Raw genomic sequence first — 23,274 nt, 5'->3', positions numbered from 1 at the left:
GCTTGTCCTTCAGAAAAGTATGAAATAACACTTAGAGGTTTTGAAATCTATTTGACTTTTTGGTGATGTGTGTTAAGCTTAGGGTGGTATCTTGATCTTAAAAGATGTTAGTTTAAAATTAGCACCATTCTGATAAGTAGTCTGGTAACCCTGTTATCTAACAGTGGCAATTTTTTTTTTGAGTTAAAAAAAATGGGCTTTTGCATATAGTTGTCTTATTATTTGGTTGTATATATTGCCTGTGTATTGTTCATAACATCACCACTTTGGAAAAAATTCCAATGAAAGATGGGTGACCTATATTTACATTGGGAAACACTCTTAGTATGCCAGACACTTTTAGAGATTTTTGTTGCATAAGTTACTTGGAACTGTGTTGGTGTTAGAGGAAAAATCATTTTTCCATAAAACCTAGTGGTTTTAAACTCAGAATTAGTTCTTATAGCCAGAACTTTCACTTCATTTATGTTTTGTGATGTCTGATGCTGTTTTGGTGCAAAGGAAAATACATTGAGAGAGTAATTGTAGTAATTTTCATGACTATCCTTGAATTGATGACTTAATTTGTCCAGGAATTGTTATTTTGTGAACTTGTACTTTTTCATCAGAAATTTGGTGGAAACCTGGGAAAATAGGCAGCAGTTGGACTTGTGTAGGGAATTTTCTGGGTTTCTTCCTGACTCTTTTTGTGAGAACTAACTGGTTTGATTATTAAGTGATACAGGCAATTACCAGCTGGGAAGCCAAGCTTTATGACTGTTTTAGTTTTCAGTTGATTTCATTCTTGCTTGGGCTAATTTATGATACATTCTTGATGTGTGTAAATATATCATGTTTTGAGAGGTACTCAAATTGAAAGCAATACCAAGTAATAAGCACATGCGGGATTTTGGTATACTTTCTCTCTTTTTTTTTTTTTTTTTTTTTTTTGGTATGCATTCTAATGAAATACTCTTGTGGTTTCAGACTCGCCTTCTTAATATACAGTTCAGTGTGGCCTGTGCGTGTTGTTTTGTGTTTCCTGCATTGATTTTTGCCTCCATTTATTCTCTATTGCAGTCTAAAAGTTGGTTTTAATTGGTTGCCCACAGGATTGACTTGGCCTCTACTTCTTGTTAAGAAAATACATCTCTTGTTTTATCAGGTAAGAGATTTTGAATAGAGGGTTTGTTTTTATACAAAATAAAATGAGATAGCTTAAATAACATGAAAATATGTGTAGTAACTAAATTGTGCTTTTTTACAAGTTTATTTGAGGGATTGGGGGGTTCGACTGGGTACCTTGAACAGTTGTTTCTTCCTTTGGGGATCAGTTTTATACAGTTGCGTTTCTCCTTCATTCCTGATTGTTAAGCAATTAAATAGCTGTTTTTTCCCTTAGTAGCATTCTAGTCTCATTATAAATACAGGTGCTTATTACTGGTATGGTCATTCATATGCCTTTGAGGTATAGGGTTAGATATTGGGTCATTTATGTTAGAGTACTAATCTTAGACTTCAGAATGAACTTTAGTGACTGGAATCTAACCCTCTTGGTTAAATAGCTAACTAAGCTAGGCTCAAGATAGGTTAAAATGACTTATTCAAGGTCAAGCAGGTACTTGGTAGTAGAATAGCAGGTGTTATTTCCTATTTTTCAAAAGGTAAAAACTAATTTGTTTTCCTCTGCAGATATCTTTATAAATAAATCTTGTGCTCTATTTTGGTTTAATCCTCAGCTCTTTTTTAGCTGGTAATCTGAAGCACATTTTCAATAGAATGTTTTCATGTACTCCTTGTACAGACCTTTACTAAATCCCTCCTTTCAGCAGCATATGGCTTAAGGACTTAACTATGTATGTCACTTCAGCCCTTTGTATAGTTTGTGTGTTCTTGGGACCATATCAGTTTCTCTTTTTATTGTCCCAGTGCAAACTAACATCTCAGATTGTTGGGCTACCTAGATTACCCATGATGTTTCCCTCATATAAAGGATTTTGGCATTTTTTGAAGTTGAACAGGAATGCTATCTCAATTTTGCATATAGTCTTGTATTATAGAGTCAGTAAGGCATGCAAATTTTATTTAATGACTTGGAACCTTTTTGCTGAACTTCCTCCAGGCTGCTGGATAGAAATGAGGAGAAAATAGTCTGTTGGTTTTTAATTGTTGGCTTTTGCAGACCAAAAATGAAAAGCTGCCCCACCAAAATTTCTAGTGTTATATAAGTCTCACAAAGAGCTTTTTGTTTAATTCTTAATTAAATTTGAAGTTGGCTTTTATTTTGTGTATGAGTGTGTGAGAAAACTGTCAAAGCCAAACAATACATTTCTCTGTTGTGTACAGCAGTCAGTATTGTATTGAGATATTTTTACAGCTCTGAATGTATTCAGTTAATACTCATATAGTACTTGACGTTGAAGAACTGTTCTTACAGTGTTAACAGAATTCTTAGAGCCTGAAGGAAACTTTGCCCCCTCTAGTGCTCTCATTTGAGAATGGATAAAACCAAAGCTCCAGTAATTTGTGACTTCCCAAGGGTCACAGAGCCAATTTAATAGATTTATATTTAAAAGTTGATTTTAAGAAGGCTTGGAAATACCTTATATTGTTGACCACATTGATTTCAAATTAATTTTTTTTTTTAGTTCGAAGAATTTGGTTTGTGTCACTTTACAAAGGGCTGCCCTTGGCTTTGTTCATAAAAGCCATTAGAACTGAAATTCTGACATTTGACTTATATTGGGGGGATTGGGGGGGCTTTTCTTTTTTTGATTAGCTCAAAATTGGCATGATCTGAGATCAGCAAGCACCAGAGGATCCCAAAGGATTTCAGGCATTAAAAGACACGGAGTAAACTTCAAACCCTAGATCCTCTAAAACAAAACCAAACCAAAAAAAAAGTCTCCATTGCCGGCCTCCCCTAGGGGGGAAAAAGTCTTTCCTTCCTCCTTCCCTCCTTGTCTCTTGTCTCTTTCTCTTTCTTTCTTCGCTTTCTTTTGTTCTTTCTTTCTAGTATGGAAGGAGTCATTGGACCTGAGATTTACTTAAAACAGCCAATGTGAACAAGTGTAACCAGGGGGTACTTTTTTGGAGTAATGAATATTCATGTAACTTAAATTTTGGCTATTCACTATTTCTTTTGGATTCTTAGTATGTATAAACCATGTTTGTAATAAGTAATTTCCATTTGTAGTTATATTTAGTAAATACAATTAAGGCAGATTGAGGAGTTTAAGGATGAAATATGGAATCGGTTCTCATTTTAGATTTTTACTTTAGTGTTAAGTACTATTTGTAATTCATTAGTATTCTAGTTTTCTGTTTCTGTTGGATTTTCAGACTCTAAGCCATGTAAAATGACACTGATAATTCTATGAAGTTGTCAAGTTTAGAGGAAAGATTCTAAGCTGATTTTAAATATTAATTTTCATGCCTCCTTTACATGTTTTTCCTCTGTAGATCGTTAAACTTTGTTTCCTGATTTGACTTGCACATTTCTTTTAAATTGTAATGAATAAATTAGTGGTCTAAATGATGTAATTGGTGATTTTACTGTCCTGTGGTTGCTTTTTTCCTGAAACTTTTGAGCCTCGGTACTGAGCTACTAACTTTCGAATCTTGGGACTGACTTCTAATTGTTTCCAGAATTAATGCCTTTTGGAAGTTGAAATTATTTAGGTTTTACAATTGTAAATGGCAGCAATGTTTGGTCTTTTGAATAACCAAATTAACAAAAGACATTGCCTGTGATAGCTTGAAGGGAATATTTGAGGGTCTAATATGGTAGCTGGTCATTCTTTTAGCTAAAAACTTGGTCTGATAAACAGGAGTCTGACCTGGCCGTTGCCTTTTCTCATCTGCAGGTGTGTGTGGTTTCAGCGCAGCATGGCTGTGGTCATCCGTTTGCAAGGTCTCCCAATTGTGGCGGGGACCATGGACATTCGCCACTTCTTCTCTGGATTGACCATCCCTGATGGGGGCGTGCATATTGTAGGGGGTGAACTGGGTGAGGCTTTCATCGTTTTTGCCACTGATGAAGATGCAAGGCTTGGTATGATGCGCACAGGTGGTACAATTAAAGGGTCAAAAGTAACACTATTGTTAAGTAGTAAAACGGAAATGCAGAATATGATTGAACTGAGTCGTAGGCGTTTTGAAACTGCCAACTTAGATATGCCACCAGCGAATGCTAGTAGATCAGGACCACCACCTAGCTCAGGAATGAGTGGCAGGGTAAATCTGCCTACAACAGTACCCAACTTTAATAATCCTTCACCTAGTGTAGTTACTGCTGCCACTTCTGTTCATGAAAGCAGCAAAAACATACAGACATTCTCCACAGCCAGCATAGGAACAGCACCTCCAAATATGGGGGCTTCTTTTGGGAGCCCAACATTTAGCTCAACCATTCCAAGCACAGCTTCTCCAATGAACACAGTCCCACCACCACCAATTCCTCCAATTCCAGCGATGCCATCTTTGCCACCAATGCCATCTATTCCTCCAATACCAGTTCCTCCTCCGGTACCTACAATGCCTCCTGTGCCTCCTGTGCCCCCGATCCCTCCAGTCCCTTCTGTGCCACCCATGACCCCACTGCCACCCATGTCGAGCATGCCACCCTTGAACCCGCCACCTGTGGCGCCTCTTCCTGCTGGAATGAATGGCTCTGGAGCGCCTATGAATATGAACAATAACCTGAACCCTATGTTTCTGGGTCCTTTGAATCCTGTTAATCCTATCCAGATGAACTCTCAAAGCAGTGTGAAGCCACTTCCCATCAACCCTGATGATCTGTATGTCAGTGTGCATGGAATGCCCTTTTCTGCAATGGAAAATGATGTCAGAGAGTTTTTTCATGGGCTCCGCATTGATGCAGTGCATTTGTTGAAAGATCATGTAGGTCGAAATAATGGGAATGGATTGGTTAAGTTTCTCTCCCCTCAAGACACATTTGAAGCTTTGAAACGAAACAGAATGCTGATGATTCAACGCTATGTGGAAGTTAGCCCTGCCACAGAAAGACAGTGGGTAGCTGCTGGAGGCCATATCACTTTTAAACAAAATATGGGACCTTCTGGACAAACCCATCCCCCTCCTCAGACACTTCCCAGGTCAAAATCGCCCAGTGGACAGAAAAGGTCAAGGTCAAGATCACCACATGAGGCTGGTTTTTGTGTTTACTTGAAAGGGCTACCATTTGAAGCAGAAAACAAGCATGTCATTGATTTTTTTAAAAAGTTAGATATTGTGGAAGATAGTATTTATATAGCTTATGGACCCAATGGGAAAGCAACTGGTGAAGGCTTTGTAGAGTTCAGGAATGAGGCTGACTATAAGGCTGCTTTGTGCCGTCATAAACAATACATGGGCAATCGCTTTATTCAAGTTCACCCAATTACTAAAAAAGGTATGCTGGAAAAGATTGATATGATTCGAAAAAGACTGCAGAACTTCAGCTATGACCAGAGAGAAATGATGTTAAATCCAGAGGGGGATGTCAACTCTGCCAAAGTCTGTGCCCACATAACAAATATTCCATTCAGCATTACCAAGATGGATGTTCTTCAGTTCCTAGAGGGAATCCCAGTGGATGAAAATGCTGTACATGTTCTTGTTGATAACAATGGGCAAGGTCTAGGACAGGCATTGGTTCAGTTTAAAAATGAAGATGATGCACGTAAGTCTGAACGCTTACACCGTAAAAAACTAAATGGGAGAGAAGCTTTCGTTCATATAGTTACCCTAGAAGACATGAGAGAGATTGAGAAGAATCCCCCTGTCCAAGGGAAAAAGGGGTTAAAGATATCTGTGCCAGGTAATCCTCCAGTTCCAGGAATGCCCAATGCAGGAATGCCTGGTGCGGGAATGCCCAATGCAGGAATGCCCAATACAGGAATGCCTGGTGTGGGAATGCCCGGTGCGGGAATACCCGGTGCGGGAATACCCAGTGCAGGAATGTCTAGTGCAGGAGGTGAAGAGCATGCCTTCCTGACTGTAGGATCAAAGGAGGCCAACAATGGGCCTCCGTTTAACTTTCCTGGTAATTTTGGTGGGTCTAATGCCTTTGGGCCACCACTCCCTCCTCCAGGATTAGGAGGAACCTTTGGCGATGGTAGGCCTGGTATGCCTTCAGTCGGAAACAGTGGTTTGCCTGGTCTAGGACTGGATGTTCCAGGTTTTGGAAGTGGACCAAATAATTTAAGTGGGCCATCAGGATTTGGAGGGGGCCCTCAGAATTTTGGCAATGGCCCTGGTAGTTTGGGTGGTCCCCCTACCTTTGGAAGTGGCCCTCCTTGTCTTGGAAATGCCCCTGGGCATTTGAGTGGGCCGCCAGCCTTTGGGCCTGGGCCTGGGCCTGGCCCTGGCCCAATCCACATTGGGGGTCCCCCTGGCTTTGGATCTAGTTCTGGAAAACCAGGACCGACAGTCATTAAAGTGCAGAACATGCCCTTCACTGTGTCTATTGATGAGATTTTAGATTTCTTTTATGGCTATCAAGTAATCCCGGGCTCAGTGTGTTTAAAATACAATGAAAAAGGTATGCCAACAGGTGAAGCCATGGTGGCCTTTGAATCTCGAGATGAAGCCACAGCTGCTGTCATTGACTTAAATGACAGGCCTATAGGCTCAAGGAAAGTGAAACTTGTATTAGGGTAGCTATTCACATCAATTCATTGTGTAGATTAGATCTTCATAGTGCTGTGATTAATGCATCCAGATTGTTTTCCTAGTATTTTCCAGGTTAGAACCTGTGGATTGTTTCAATTGCAAGTAGATTGGTTTTCATAACATAGAGCATTGGTTGTTTACAGAAGACTCACTACCGAGATAAACATTGCTGTATATTACAGTAGAGCTGTTTGGCGAGAACACAAACATGATTTTGGCATAACATTGGAGAAATCTTTTGTAAAACTAAATGACCTCATAAAGCTTATCAAGGAGTTTAGATTGGTTTTGTTTTATACCATATGGGATGAAGAAAATAGAAATGTCAGTAGAGCTCATTAAGGGTGCTCTTGCCAGCTGCTGAAAAATAGAAGTTGGCTACTATTGGAATTTAGTTTAAAGCTGGACAGATTTGCTTTGTTATAGGGTCAAGCTTTGTCTCAAGTGCTCGTTTTCTTTTAAAATTGAATAAAATCTCTGTATACAGATTGATTGTATGTACCTTTATTACTTCTTGAGGGTTCTTGCTGTATAGACAGTCCTGCTTCTGAAGTTACTGCTTTGTTTGCCTAATTGACTCATTTGTAAATGAGCAGAACTGTGTTGTTTTTTTCCTTTTCTAAATATAAAACTCCACACGTGGTTTGTGCTGTTACTCTGAACTTTCATTTCTGATGTCACACTTACAACTTTGTGGAATAAGACTTTTGCCACAAAAATAAACTATGGAGTCCTCTACCTACCAGCACTTTTTTGGTTTGCCTGCCAAGTTTTGTTTAGTCAGTTTAAAAATTGTTTATATTGTTTGGATGGCATTGAAAACCAGAACACTTTTTTATAATCAGTGTTTAAATGCTTGATTTGAAGTCCTTTCCACGATGGACTAATTGTTCTGGCAATTTCCTTCTGTGCCAGCTGATGTGAAATTTTGGTCTGTAAGTAAACAAAGAGAGGTCTATCCACAAGAAGCCATTACTATATCTAGGTTTTTAAAACTGAAGTTGAAACAGCTTTGGTAGTAATAGTATTAAAAGAGTCATAAGCTGGTCCATAGATTGATTTGCATATAATCCTGTTACTGGAAGGCTTTTTGGTGTCGTCGTTCCATCAAGAGCCTGTTTACAAAAATTCTTCATACAGACTACAAATGCAGAGGGGAGAGGGTTGAAGCTCGTTGCCCTTTCATATTCCTTTCTTTGGCATTCAGGACACTAAGTCAGGAAGACTGCATGGGTTCTGGTTAATAAGTGTCCTTGTCATGAAAACATCTGCCTTAAAAAGTCCTGCTCTCTGTCACAAATGGCTCCACTTGCAGTTACTTTCCTTCTTAGTTAAGATGCCCAAAGGTTATCACATTATATTATAAACATGCAGAATGGGAGATTGGTTAGATATCATGAAAAACAAATTTTGTCTTTTACATGACCCTCTTTTCTTGGTTTGAAACATCCCCAACATTTCCTACAAATCAATGAACTTACAACTGGGGCAGCCTTTTAAAAGATGTATTTCCTGTTAAAAAAATATAGTGCCTTTTTGGTGTTGCAAGTCAGTGGAACACTGAAAAACTGTAATTTATAGTTAAGAGCGGCAACAGTTTCATTTGTGTGATGAGATTTGGAAAGCCTTTTCATCACTACATTCTTAGAGGATTGACAGTAAAGGATTTTTGTTTAGAGAAAGGATTGTTTGGATTGTCAAAGAAGAGGTGGCTGCTGTGTTGTGGGTCTTTTGATAATTCACGGATACAAATTTGCTTTGACAGATCACTAGATATTGTCTCCTCAGTTTAAAAAGCAATATGATGTTTGTATATGCTGTTCAATTTAAGTTTTCTGTTAAGTAAATCACTTCTCATTCCAAAGACAGTACAAAAAAACAGCGCTGCTTGGGAGTCTTATTTCAACTACAGATTTTTTCCCTCGTTGGAAAGCTATTTTCATTTTAGAAAAATGGGTTGATTGAAGATCAAAGTCTTTTATCTTTTTTCACAGTTTGTTTTGGTTCCATGTTCGTACATTCTTATTAAATATTTCATATACTTTATTGCACGTACTTTGTTCTACTTATTTCTACATCTTAGATAAATGCTGAAAAGGAAAACTTGATTTCATTGTTCATTGAATTAAATAAATTAAGAAAATAGTGATTTATGTAGAAATTGGAGAGAACTATATTTCATATTTGGTTGAATCACAACAGTACTTATCTTGTTGTGAAATGTAATTAAATGCTTTGCCCTCTGGAACTTGATTTTTGTGTATCCGAGACTCATTAACATAGTGCTAACTGCTAAGCGTACTGTTCTATCTTGTTCTGGGAGTTGGAGTTTCAGTTTAAAAAAATTCTTGAAAAAGTGTTCTGTGAAAATATTCATATCCCTCTTTCTGCAAATTTTCTCATAAGTAGGTTTGGGGTGGAAATGAATTTACATTATTTTCTCATTTGCTTTGTATGGTATGAAGGATTTGTAAAGCTTTGCTCAAAGTTGTGTGTGCATTTGTAAACATATTTTCAATTTTCTGTGTAAATTTTATTATCTGTTTTTGGTGACAGACATTAATGGAAGAAAATCTTTTCCATTAGGATTAATTTTTTCTCCCTCCTATGCTGAGTTTTTATTGGTGTTCATTTTTCTTTTGGTTTAAAGGGACTAGAGAAATCTACAAATGTATTTTATGAGTCAGAAATTTGTAAATTTTTTCTGAACTTTAGTGAAATATTTAGTTTACAGGCAAAATTTAGAGGTGTTCTGTGTTTGCACTGTAGTTTGGATGTACAATCATTAGTGGTTTGTTTTTTTTTTTTAATGCAACACAGTATTAAGTGAAATGCAGTTCCTAGCTTTGTACTCCAATTTGTCAAGGCATCAACAATGAAAATTCCATTAGGAGACCTTTTATTTCAAAATTTCAGACAATATTCATTGTAGTAAGGTCAGTCTTAACCTACCGGATGAAAATCTAGGGCTGCATATGGAGGTAAACAAACATACATTTTAGGTGGAAAATTGGATAAAAATGAGGGTGCACGAAAGCCTTAAATCAAGCTCTCTTTTACTGGATTCTGTCATTGTGTGTAGTGTGGGTCAAGTGTGTAAAAATAAAATCCACTCATCAATTTTAAGAAGACTTGAAAAAGGTAAAATTGCTGCTAGTCAAATCTTTTGAAAAGAATTTTTGGCAGTGAACATTTAAGAAATTGTTTCCATCATTTCAAAATTGCCACACTTATATTGTTTTTTTTGGCAGTTCTACTGTAGTCTAGAAATCAAACATAATAAAATGACTCATTGCCAATATGGCCACAACATTGCCAGCAAATATTGCCTTGGCATCCTTCAGCAGTGGTTTTTGTTTATAAAGATGAAGTCTTGAATACTGTTCAATAAACTTGTCACGAAATAAAACAGGCTGATGCTTTTAATGCTTTAACTGTACAAGAGTACTTAATTTACTGAGCTAGTTGCTTTCAATGGGAAAGTGAAGTCAATGTCTTAAAACATTAAGGCTTTTTTTGTTTTTTTTTTAACTCCCAAAAATATTTTGTGCCTTTGGAAAGGTGGATTTGGTGATCTTGGAGGTAACCATTATTGCTTATTCTTGTCTGCTAAAGCTGATGTATGGAAAGAAGAGGACACATGGAACGGCAGGGAGGAAACTTGATTCTAGGTCAAATCCCACGGTATCTGCCTTTTCAGAATTTTATTTTATTGTGTGTGTTTTGCTAGCAGGCCACTTCATTATGTGGACTCTGAAAGAACTGGAGACCAGATGCTCCTGTTCAAAGAAGGAGTTTAAAAGGGGCTGTGAATTATTTTTAAAAACTGATTACTGTAGGTAACAGGAAAAGAAATCTTCAGAGTAGATTGTCAATTGCATGGACTTCTGAAGTTTTGGTTTCTGTTTTTTGTTGGTATATGATGTCTTTTGAGATAGGGAAAAAGGGAGAGGAATTGAAAATATTGCAGCTTTGACATTAATGCTCTGGTTTTGTCCACACATTTGTTCAACTTCGAAAAAAAACTAGCAAACGAAAAGTCCGCAAACTCCAGTCTTTTTTTTTTTTTTAATCTGGATTGGAGTTGCAGAGAAACTAGTGGGTTCCTCTTTATAACCAAAGCTCTTTAAAAATGTTTATAATTTTTTTTCTTAATCATAAAAGATGTTAGCCTGTATTTGAGTTTGCATACCTAGCTCATGTTAGAAGGGTTTAGAATGACATACTTATTCCTTGTAGTAGCTGAGCTGTTTTAAAATGATCAGGGTTTGATTTAACCATTTGAAAAATCACTGAGTGAAATCAGCTGCCTACGGAGATCCAGAATAGCCTTACCATCTGGAAGGGGTGGACTATGTGGTGATATGAGTCTCCCTTTTTTGCTCAAGAATGCTCACACACTATATTCATTTCTGTAATTTGTTGTCCTTCCAGAATTTACACCAAGAAAGAGTTTATCAATTATGTGCATCACCACCATTCTCCTCCCACCTTAAAAAAGTAGAGCTTTTATGGTTTATGGTAGAATCCAAATTTATGGCTATCCTTTTTTATTCAAAAATTGCTTTATTGTCTTTATAGAATTAAACCTGAAAAATGACATTGACTTGTAAAGTGTTCTAGAAAGACTGTACTATCTGGTGGTGGCACTATTTTGTGATGTAATGACTTTCCTGGGAAAATTCTTTCTTCTCTTCTACAACATAAGCAAGTTATCCCGTTTGTGCCTGCTCAGGTAAACGTTAATTCTTTACTGTGCTCCTCCTGGGTTTATTCTTGGCATTGTGAGCTACTTTGTGCCAGGGAATCTCATGGGTATACTAGCATGGCTCCTTTTCTGGGTCAACATGACCAGCAACCAAGGGGCAAAAACCACATGATGTAGGCATTCCAGCTCCAGGGAGAGAAGGGCAGCACCCTAAAAGTCTGGGGGCAGGAAATGTTGCTGGGGAAAATCCCATTAACAATATTCTTCGAATTCTGTCAAGAGCCCCAGGGACCTCCCCCCAGCTCTGCAAACAGCAGCTGTGGAGTAGTGGCATTTGATAACGGGAAGGCCATCAGAGTTGCACCCCAGCTGTTTCCAGACATCTGGGCTCTAATCTTAGCATCTTAATTTCAACTCATTTTTCCTAATCAACTGATGACTTGCCATTCCACAATGAGAGTAAGTGGGGGTGACTGTTTCAGTTTGCTGGGCCAATGATCAGCAAGAGAACATAATTCCATATGAACAAAGATGCTGAATGAGCTTAACTCATCCCAAGAGTGAGCTATGCTGTATTCAAATGGGCTTGCCTCTTGAGTTGTATTCCTTCTCCATTCAGATGCTGCCAGTTTTCACCCCTTCACCCCGGGTTATATAGTGGGTCTGCTGGTAACCAGACTTATGAGTTTTCCTTAGACTGAAGATCCCTCACTGCTGACTGTAGCCCAGCCTCCTAATGGGAGGGATACACTCACAGTTCTTAATAAGATTTGTCACTTATAAATCTGTGCTACGTTATCAAATGTAGCGATCATATTGTGTCACCACCAGAAACCTATTTGTCCTCGCATAGTGGGGGAAGCCTAAGAAGAGTTAAGAAACTGAGCTTCCTTTGGGATCTTAAGTTCTACCAACTGGTGCTGCTGCTTTCATTTTCTTTTGCTCCGTTTGGAAGTGAGTTAATGTCACCCTCTACTCTGCTTCCCCACACACTGGTTTGCAATAGATGGGTGCTCACTTTATGTAACTCTTGTGGTTGGGACCAGCGAGTCCCTCTGCTATAAATCTGTCTCAAGTGGTGAGGGGAGTAATGGCAACTGCTTATTGAAGTAGGTACTTCTGATTACCTTTGCCTCTATGACTGTTGAATTAACAGGTGGGTTTCAAAGACTCCTACTTAATGAGATTGGTAACGAATACTCAAGTTTCTAAGACAGTTTCACATGCTTAGCTATATCTGAATCCCATCCTAATAGTTTTCTAAGCTGTGTGTTGTCTTTGGGAGAGGAAGCGAAATAAGATGCCTGTTCTTCAAGAGTTTAAAGTCTTATTACATGTAAATGCTCAGTTGAGTGTAGCACCACATTCATGTACCAGAGGAACTGGGTAAAAGCTTTCCTGGCCAGACAAGAATAAATGTAATAGAAGTCTCGTGTGTAAGCTGAGGGAAGTCATGATCCCTAACCAAGGATCTTGAGGAGAAAATGTGGTAATGTAGTAACAAAATGATTAATATTGTGAGATACAAAGTGGGCACTACCCCAAATGGGACAGGTCCTGGAACTCTTTAAAGTTGACCCATAACAGCATAGCCTATAAGGTTCCCGCAGCATGAGTGATGTGACCGAGCTGAATGGTCAGTAGGGCAGGCAGGCAGGTGAGTCAGGTGAGTGTCTTGGCCCAGCAGAAGGATAGAACCTTTTATTTTTTTATTAACTTTGAGAAACAAATGCTCTAGGACAGCATTCATAAATGCTGTATAATTCAGTAAACTTCCCCAAACTGCTTAGGCATGGCTGACTACCTGATAATGCTTTCCTTTCTCGGTTTGGATAGATTTGATAGAATTTTATCTTTTTTCTGTATAAAATGTCCATCCCTTGTTACTTGTTCTGTCTTCTAGATCAGCACTGGCCAATAGAATTTCCTCCAGTGGAAATGGTCTAACCTGTACACATGTTGCTACTATTAAATTTAATTAGCTGCATGCAGCTAGGGGCTATTGTAGTGGATAGCACAGCTATAGACTCACTTCCTCTTCCATATTGGAAATTTTTGTATAGAAGATTCCCTTTTTCATATTGGATCGTTGGAGACCTCCATTTTAAGCAACACTGTCCAATAGAAATAGGAGTCATGTGATTTAGCATTTTCTAGTAGCCAGCTTAAAAGAAACAGGTGAAATTGATCAGTTTTAACTGTATATATGAAATGTTACCGTTTCAAAAAACCAATATAAATTTAATGTTTCATTCTGTTATTACTCTAAATCTTCTAAATTTGATGTATATTTTACTCCAGCACAATTCGAACTGTGCTCAATAGCCACGTGACTAGGAGCTATCCCTTTGGGCAGCACAGATTTAGAATATAAAAAAGTTCTAGCTCAGCTGCCTCTTTCAGCTGCATTTCTTTACTCTTGGATATTTGAATTTTGTTCCAAGCACTCCTCCTAACCTTCACCCCCTCCTGTTGTATTTTCACAGTTTTTTCAAGAGAACTTGCCCAAATCACCTTTTTCATGGTCTGTACTGGAAGTTAACCAGGTGACAGTTTTATCTTAATCCTACACCAGAAGTAGGAGAACTAGAATCCACCCCCCCCACACACACACACACAATGGCAAGTGGGCACGTGTGGCGATATTGTTGAAGTCCTTTTTATTTCTCAACTTCTTAGTCTCCCTAACATGGAAATGCTGAAGGATAGCCTATCTTAAAATTTCCCAAGTATTCCAAGTGAATTTATTCCAGTGGGTTTGGGAGGTGGGGAAGGACTGACATGGACAATGTCAGTTTCTTTTCTGGTCTGCTGCTTTTGTTCATTCACTCATCTCCCTTTGTGCCATAGACCACATTGCACACTGGAGATGCAGAAGCTTATTGGCAGTGCCCCTGCCCTAGACACACGTAGGAAGGTGGTCCAGTGCAGTTGTCTCAGTCAGCCTTCAGAGAATAGAGAGGCAGGAGTCTCATTAAAACAATGTAGATTTTGACAGGACAGGATGGGGCAGAATGGACAACTTAGTAGAAGTTCTTTGAAAATTTTGGCATAAATCACATTTTCCAGAATTGAATCCTATTTTATTTGCACTATTCGTTGCTACCATGATGAATTCCTGTAAATGTGTCCAGCAGTTCTTCCATTCATGCCCTGGTAATCAGACAAATACAAAGTGTGGTGGATGCAGAATTCCTTCGTGTCTGTGGGCCAGACTAGTTGCTAGTTATGGGGAGGGGCCATGTATGCCTACTCACTGCTCTTATTGAGGCCAAATGGTCTTACGGTTGAGCCAGATTGCAAGGAGTTAGCTGTCACTAAGGGTGAACATAGAAATGACATTCTGAGGGAATCATGTGGTTTTATTACTCAAGTTACTATGTGATTCAAGACAAGTAATTTTCCTCCTCTGACATTAATGTTTTCCGCTGCAAAATGGAATTAAACTAGATAATGTCATTTTATATCGTTTTAAGCTCCTGTGAATCAGAACCCAGCCATTCTCCTATTTCTTACTGGAAATCTGTAGTGAATTGGGCCCTTAGACTAAAGAGCCAGGAGTGGATCTCAAAATTTTGGTCTGATGACCTCTCCACCCCTTTTTCTGAGTGTGGTAGCTATCTCACACTGCACCTTGAAAACTTCACCAGGAAAAAAAAAGTGTAGGGATCTTCATTTTTCCTTTTGGTTCTGTCCTGTCCCACCATTTTGGTTCTCTGGAGCAAGGGATACCAGAGACTTTTCTTCCAGGTATCCTATGAATCAAAAGATAGTTAAACTGCAGTTGGTTCCAGTGCTGCATTTAACCATTTATTTGTACTAAAAGGAGGGGTATATTACACACACCAGGCACTTACTTTGCTAGGCAGGGAGCACTTTGTCATCTAATATCCACAATAACCTTGTAAAGCTGGCATTATTATCCTCGCTTTACAGATGGGGAAATCCAAGCAAAGAGAAGCCAAGTAACTTGAGTAAGATCTCACAGCTAATAAGGGATATATGGTAATTATTCATTCAGGCTGCCTCTTCCTGCATGGCTCCAGAGGCAGAATATCTTCCTCACCTCTTGACTGTCTCTCCCTGTCTTTGGGGGAAGAAAAGCCACTGGGGAGGGGCTCCAGCCCTGCTTAAATGCCTTTTTCAGTTCCCCAACTCCATGTGTAGTGTAGCAGGGCAGGCAGCATGACCTGTTGGTAAGGCTGCTTGGCCTCCACAGCCCATGATTGCAGAATGGGACTTGAACTTAGCTTTGAGGTAAGCATGTAGAGGCTTTGTGTGAACATGTTCGGGAGCTTAGGGCAGAGAAAAACTGCTTCCTTTTTTAACTCCCACTCTGATAAATTTATGCCCTGCTTGAAAGCCATGCATTCTTCCTTGGTTTACTTGCTTCCCAGTGTCTATTCTTCCTCAAGCTAGGTTCTCTTTGAAGAATTGGGTACAGATTGAATTTGTCCAACTTTGGTTGAGTCTTTGGGGATGTTGGAGTTGAATCAGTGGCTTCCAAACTTTTGACCTACACCCAGTATAGCAGGATGGAAAACCCTGGGGTCATCTTTACCTTTTCCTGCTTTTCACTTTTTGTGTGCCCATGCCTGTTTTAAGCTTTGCAGTGTTACAAAATACTCTGTGGCAGCCAGACTTCTTGGTACAGTGTGGATCTAAACAGAGTTACTGTTTTAAATTTTACTTTAAGAACACAATTGTATTAGCCCTTAGTATATGTATGAGTAAAGATAACATTGTTTTATAATTAAGGATTTGCATTTTTTGGTTCAAGTTGTGATATGAGGACTATCCTTGGAGCTGCTGATTTAAATTTGGAGAATTTATGGGTTAGGGGAAGAAGCAGGGTGGGGAAAAAAAGACTTCATCTTCTGCTTGTTCCTTGGGGAAGCAAAGAAGTAAGGGAGGAAAGTCGGGGGGGGGGTGGTGCGGTGAAGTTTCTTTTCAAACAAGAAGAATGTTTGACGGCTGGTGTTTCCTCCATTGGGAACCTGTGGAGGACTTCCTGATTGACTTTTGAGACTTGATCCAATATCTGAGCCGCTCCAGCATGCCAAGGTAGGCAACAGGAGCATGAGCATGCATGGCTTTGGTTTTTTGAAAGAGTGATCCTGTCACCCAGACACTTAGGGCTCTAGTCCTCTTTACAGCCTGTTCTTCTGACGGCAAGATCTCTGTTCAGCTTCTGTGTCATTACCTGAGGTGGACGAAAGGGAACTGGAATTGAAGACCAGTCGGTGCCTTTGCTGATTAGGCTTTTGGGGTCGCAAGAGGGCAGTGTATGTCCTGAGCTTGAAGGACTGATAAATGAATCCCAGCTCACCTGGCACTGAATTGGATCCAACTGGACCCAAGAGAAAAGATCTGTCTTTGGGTCTATGAAGAGCAAAGTTAGAACCTTCTGAGGCGGGGGAGGGGTGGTCATAGAGGGTGAGGAAGTGCAGGTGCTCCATGTTAAGAAAGTGGTATTCCCTGTCAACAGCGAAGAAAGTGGTATTCCCTGTCAACAGCGACGTGCCATAAACTGGCTGGGTTTGGGGGGGGGGGGCGGGGAAAGGGCGGGTTTTGATTTTTAGCATCTGTCCAATTTCTGTAGTTTAAAACTCTTACCATGGCCACCTGCTTACAAAGTTCCTCAATATGAACAGCCAGATCTTGGAAATAATAAAAACTTGCTCCAGCATACTGCTACAAACCTTCCGGTGTTTTGAATTCCCATTATGTGCTCAGGTCTATACTCTGTGACATTGGAGATGCTAAAGAAGTATTTGTTCTAAAGTATTTTCATTGACAGGCAAAGGAGCTGGGAACATTGACAGAATACAGTTGTGTGGTATGGATTGAGTATAATGGCACAGAAGTGGGAGGTTGTGAGCTAGAGAGCTCATGAAAAGAGGGGTATATGAGGGCTATGCTTGAAGGATAATAATAGTAACTAACATTTACTGGTAATAATAGTACCAGACCCTTACATACATTATTTAAGTTTATTTTCAGGAATAGATAATATCCCTGCTTTACATCTGGGGACCCTGAGGCTTGGTGAAATTAAGTGTTTTCCCCGGTTTACATAGGTAGAGCACAATTTTGGTGGATGCGTAGCAGTATCTTGTTGGCTAGTAAAGAGTAATGCCAGTAGTTGAAACTTGGTCACCTTGCTCCAGAAACCAAACTTATTCCCCACACTGTGTCAGATTGCTTTTGAAGAGAGGCATTCCTGGAGAGAAGGGCATAACTATAGTCCAAAGTTCCAGACTTGGTTGAAATCCGATAATTTGAGTTCTAGTCCTCATTTCACTTAACCACCAATGTGGCCTTAGCTTAATCACATCTTCCTTCTGTGCTTTGGTTTTCTCATTTGTAAAGTGAATTGGATTAAATGGTCACTCCATTCCTTTCTATTTCTGACATTTTGTGAATTTTAAAGTAAGAGATGAGAATAAATATGGCTTCTTTCAGGGTACTGAGCTTGGAATGCATTAAGGTTGGCAGTGGGCGTAAGCAGAGGAAAGTAACCTACAAGGGGAAATGGAAGGGAATGAGACTCCAAGTGGTAGAAAGCAAAGGCAAAAAAGGTTGGAGCCAAATACTCAATTGTTTCCATTTACAATTCCTGACCAAATGGAAAGGTGGGTATAGTGGAGGCCCATGGACACAACAAGGCAGTCTTTTGTGTTGGACACTTCTAAAAAGCTCCCTTGATGGCTTCAGGAGCAGGTCAGGGCTAGATTTGGGTCATTTCTGAGGATCTTTAGGTTATCACTTCTTTCCTATTCATTAATTCAACAAATATTTATATAGCACCTGCTATGTGCTAGTCACTGGAATGGGAACATGTTAGATCTGGTCTCTCCTCTTGTTGAATTTACAGTCTAGTAGGGGAGATAGATAAGCAAATAAATAAGCAAGTTACACATCTTGATAGGTTTATGAGAAACTGAGTTTTGTCTTAGAGAGTAGGGTTGGAGTCAGGGAATGTCTTTGACTTTAACATTGAGAATGGGTTAGAGGGTGTGAGTGGAAACAGGGAGATCAGTTAGGAGGCTGTTACAGACATCTAGGGCAAGACATGCTGGTGACAGAAGAGTGCATAAAAAACCTGGAGAGTAATAGCCAGACCCCCTTACAAAAATAAGAAACATTTAAATAATAAGATTTCTGAGACCTCTTCTGTTGACTTGCTTAAATGTGATATTTAATATGGTTTTGTTAAATTCCAGTCCTATAAAGGAGGCTGAAAGTCTCATGAGATTCATTATAATGGCACCCAATGAAAAGTAAATGAATCTGTCCTGGTAGTTGTTCAAGGACCAAAGAGCAACACGAACCAGGAATTTTAGTTACAGATTTCCAACAAGAGAGAGGCTTGGAGTTATGTTGTAAAGGAGATAAACAGGATTTGAGAGATTATTAATCCCATGGATTAAATAATTTAAAAGGGAATATGGTTTACAGGATAAAAAACTTTAAATTAATTGTATTTGTTTATCAAGAGTTGCTAATTCCCATGAGAAAGAAAAGGAGGCAGATCTGTGAAAAACAAAGCTGTGTGGTTGCACAGGAGGCTGTAGCCCCTCAGAATGGAATCCAACCCACTAGTAGCATCTGAGAGTCCAGTCCCAGCTGAAACTGAGGCACACTTGTGCCCATGACAGGTTAGGATTTGAGTCTGGGTTCAAGAAGAAACTGTAGGATGGAATAGGAACAATGAAGTTGATGTAATGGTAATAGACTAGGAAAGAAGGTAGCTAGTCCTCTAGTCTCTACTTGAGGCCTGGTCTAGGAGGAAGCTCCTCGCCTAAGCCTCTCTCTCCGGGATCTTTGACAAATCATGGTGTGAGGAAAAGGTAGCAACTCCAATTGTTGCCTGTAATCTCACTGCTGTAGATAATCACTAGTACTTTTGTAGTCAAGAGAGTCTTCACAGCAATAAACCTCTAGTCCTACATGTAAATACCTTCCTTCCTACCTTTCCCCTGGACATTTTATTATGAAACCTGTCAACTTACAGAAAAGTTGGAATATTGTACAATGAATACCCATATGTCTACCATTTAGCTTCTACAATTAAAATTTTACTGTTTACATATTGACTCAATCAACAATTCATTTTTTAATGCATTTCAAAATTTTTGCAGGTATCAATACACTTCACTCCTAAATATTTCAACATGCCTTTTGTTTTTTAGGTGTTTTTTTTTGGGGGGGAGGCTAATATTTACATACTCTAAGATGTATCCACTTTAAGTGTTCCATTAGGTGATGAAAATAGTAAATGCTTGTATCCCTGTAACCCACAATCCTATCAGTATATAGAACTTTTGCATTACATCCCCCTCTCCCCACACAGAGTTCTCTCCTTCCTCTTCGCAGTTAGTATTTTCCCAGGCAACCACTCTTCTCCACTCTTCTGATCTTTTTCACCATAGGTTAGTTCTGCTTGTTCTAGACCTTCATAAATGGAATCTATGTACTTTATCCCTCAGATTCATCCATATTGTAGATATTAGTAGTTTATTTGTTTTTATTGCTGAGTAGTTCTGTAGTATAAAACGTATCCTGGTTTTTTTTATTCATTCTCAAATTGGACACCTGGACTTGCAGTTTTTTTCTATTATGTATAAAGCATCTATGAACATTCTTGTACAAATCTGTGGACATTATGTTTCTTTTGGGCAAAAACCTCAGAGTGATTTCTCTTGGGTTAGGTATATGTTTAGTTTTCTAATAAACTTCCAGACCTCTTCCAAATTGATACATTTAATGCTTTTTCTAGCAATATATGAGAGTTTCATATCCTTATCAGCATTTGATGTTGTCAGTTTTTAAATTTTAGCCATTGTGGTGGGTGTTTAATAGTATCTCATTGTGGATTTAATTAGCATTTCCATGATGACCATTGCTGTTCATCACTTTTTCATGTGTTTTTTTCTAATTTATGTATTTTCCTTTTTGAAGTGTCTGATCAAATCTTTTGCCTATTTAATTGGCCTGTCATTTAATATTAAATTGTAGGAGTCCTACATTTGAACTTTTAAAGCTCAATTTTACAAGATCAAGATGGGGATGCTTCACTGCTGGACAGAAGCCCAAATGAAAAAAACCTGGAAGTTTTCAGTTTAGCAAAAGCATAGACACCCTTTTTTTTAGCAATTGGTTATGAGTACTAACTATGTGCTAAGCACTAATAATGGAGAAACAGAGATGATACCAAGCCCTAGTCCCAGGAAGGCCATAGTTTACAAGGGTGGAGAGAATGGAAGCCCGTAGCTTACAGGGGTATAGAGAGAACAAAGTCAAAATTCTGACGTTTAAATATTAAGTCAGTCACTGTTTACCCAGTACCTACTATAGGGTAGATAACTGTTGTAGGTACTGGGAATACAGAGATGTTCAAAACAAGGCATGATTCCTACCCTAATACAGCTCATCTTCTGTATATATTGGGAGGAAGTACAATACAGAGGCCTTGGGATGGGGAATGAGATTGATGTGGATCAGAAAGGCTGTCATGGGTTAGTCTCTTTACACCTCAAACCTGTGATCTCAGTTCGAAAAAGCCTGAGCCTTGTCAGGTCATGACTTAATTGGTTTGGGCTTCATCAGGTAACCTTCCATTCAGTTAAGATTATAAGGACAGAAAATCATTTAAGTGTAAAGAGCCCTCAAGACAAGAATTCAACTTCAACACATTTTTACTAAAGGAGCAGTTATGGTAAAAGGAACAAACATACAATGTATACATTAATTGATACATTACCAAGCCTAGGAGTCCCTGCTCCTCCAGACACAGCTGGACATGAGACCAGAGAGCTCTTCTTTGTCTACATGATTTTTTTTTTTTTTTAATTGGGGTAATAGTTTAATATGGCTTTGAATTCTTTTTGTTTTTAACCTAAAATTATATATCATAAGAATTTGTTCAAGTTGCTAAAATTCCTCAAAATAATATTTCATGGCTGTAGAACATTCCTTGGACTGAGACCAACCAGACTTTCCCTTGAGCCCTTCCCCTCTTCCCCACATCATAACCCTCATCTGAGCCACTGCACCAACTTGTTGACTCATCTCCCCATCTTGGGTTTTGCCCTCATCCAATCCATTCTCCCCCAGCCTTGGTTCTGAGACACAGATCCAGGCATGTCTACATAATATTTTGTCTACATAATATTTATTGCATTTTTTATTTACAGTACATTTAATTAAGTCATATTCTGTTTTTACATTTGAACCACAAGTGGTAAACAATGTGAAGTGAACCACAAGTGAATCAAGATCAAAGGAGGGTATCCATAGCGTTTTCAGAGACTTTGCCTTGAATGTCTGCAAAATTCTACTGAAAATATTTCTAATTAAGCTATGACTTCTGTAAGAGCAATATAACATACATAAAATATAAACATAAAAGACATAACTATTACTTATCTCTGACTCATTAATATTCTCTTATTTTATTCTATGATTAGTTTAGCCACTATATTATGTTGATAAGCATACATTTGATTAAAACTGTATTCAACCTTGCTACATTACTTATGGCTTATCTTTGATTGAAGTAATAGCTACTACAGCCCCATACTATTTTCTTTTTACACAGAGGACCAGATGGTTACATGCCATCTATATCTAAGAAGGTTGAGAGGGGCTTTTTGCTTTCTTGGCTTTTACTGTTTGGCTTCACCTTCAGTATAATCTAATACAGGATTTGAAGGATATGAGTCATCTGTCCTGGTTATTATGGTAAGGCCTTTCCACTTTTCATCATTTGGAAATTGTACGTGAGTGTTCTTAGGTAAAAGTTCTGTTCAGTATGCTTCTATATCAGAAAGAATAACTGGTTCTTCACTATCAGAAAAAAAGCATCAGGTGGTATATGAAAGCAGCATAGAGAGAAGGAGTCAGCATCCTCATTATCAGATTCTTCAGTAGAGATATCCTGTGACAAGGCCAACTTGGCTGGAGCATAGTGAGCAAGCGGAAGAGTGGCTAAATGATTAGGTAGGAAAGGGCCATGGATTTTGAGTGTTTGGGGAAGCCATTACAGAGTTGTTTTTGTTTTTTGTTGTTTTTTCCATCAATTGTAACAAAAGTAACATCAGTGCAGAGTGTCAACAATAGGGAATAGGGGGGTTTATATGGGAACTCCATATTTGCTGTGTGATCCATTACAGAGATTTAAACAGAGGTATGGTGTAATCTAATTAATTCTTCTTGCTATTTGGAGAAGAAATACACAGGTGTGTGTGGTTGCAAAGAGACTGGTGAGGAACCATTTTGCAGTCATCCAGAGGAGAGAGAATGAAATGCTAACCTGGAAAAGATGGACAAATCTTCCTAAAAGAATAAAGTTTTAGTTAAACTTTGGATGAGAAGGTGGTTGCCAGCAGAAAAATCAGAGGTATTAGCATGTGTATGCATTTAAGAAACCAGAAGTAGCTGGGAGTGATTAGTATGGTAGGTGCAGGAATGGCTAAAGGTAGGGCAGGTGGCAGATTGGGGGAGGGCTTTGAAGGTTGATGTAGGGATTCAGGCTCGCCACGTTGCATAACTACTGAATTCTGTATGGATGTGCCCCCTGGAGTTGTGCGATGAAGTGGCCTTGCTGGGGAGTTTGGTTCTGAACCTATGGTCCGTGGGCAGCTGCATAGGGCTTGTAATTAGGGTAGAAATTCTGGAAGCTGGCAGTGCTGGGGAGGAGAATCCACAGAGAAGGCAAAAGAAAATGATAGAGGCTTTGGGCTTAAAGGTATTTGGAACAAGTAGTCAAGAGGATTTGGGGTTGGGATTAGAGAAAAACTAATGAGGCCTTCTAAAATATACAAAATAATAGTATAAGATGTTGAAACAAAACAGAAGTAAATAGAGTACATAAAACTCTCACCTTCTCCTCAGAAGTACCGAAAATC

At 38.9% G+C, this 23,274-nt stretch overlaps 1 protein-coding gene across 11 annotated transcripts in view; it reads left to right on the top strand.

The window, feature by feature from the left end:
* The window catches only part of RBM12 (RNA binding motif protein 12), a 35,211-nt gene that overhangs the window by 4,416 nt on the left and 7,521 nt on the right, over nucleotides 1-23,274 (top strand). For 3 of the 11 annotated variants that reach the window (XM_037810884.1, XM_037810885.1, XM_037810886.1), the window contains exons 2-3: nucleotides 1,060-1,144; nucleotides 3,846-7,140. The exons of 2 other annotated variants lie outside the window; for them this stretch is intronic. In XM_037810884.1, coding sequence (XP_037666812.1) covers nucleotides 3,868-6,642 — 2,775 coding nt within the window. In that variant the 5' untranslated portion in view covers nucleotides 1,060-1,144; nucleotides 3,846-3,867 and the 3' untranslated portion in view covers nucleotides 6,643-7,140. Of the gene's footprint in view, nucleotides 1-1,059; nucleotides 1,145-3,845; nucleotides 7,141-23,274 lie in introns of those variants that run through there. 6 more of the 11 variants (XM_037810887.1, XM_037810894.1, XM_037810889.1 and 3 more) reach the window with 6 other exon arrangements.

This window comes from Choloepus didactylus, chromosome 19 (assembly GCF_015220235.1).
Source record: "Choloepus didactylus isolate mChoDid1 chromosome 19, mChoDid1.pri, whole genome shotgun sequence".
NCBI lineage: Eukaryota > Metazoa > Chordata > Mammalia > Pilosa > Megalonychidae > Choloepus > Choloepus didactylus.
This window is presented reverse-complemented; position numbering and strand designations above follow the sequence as displayed.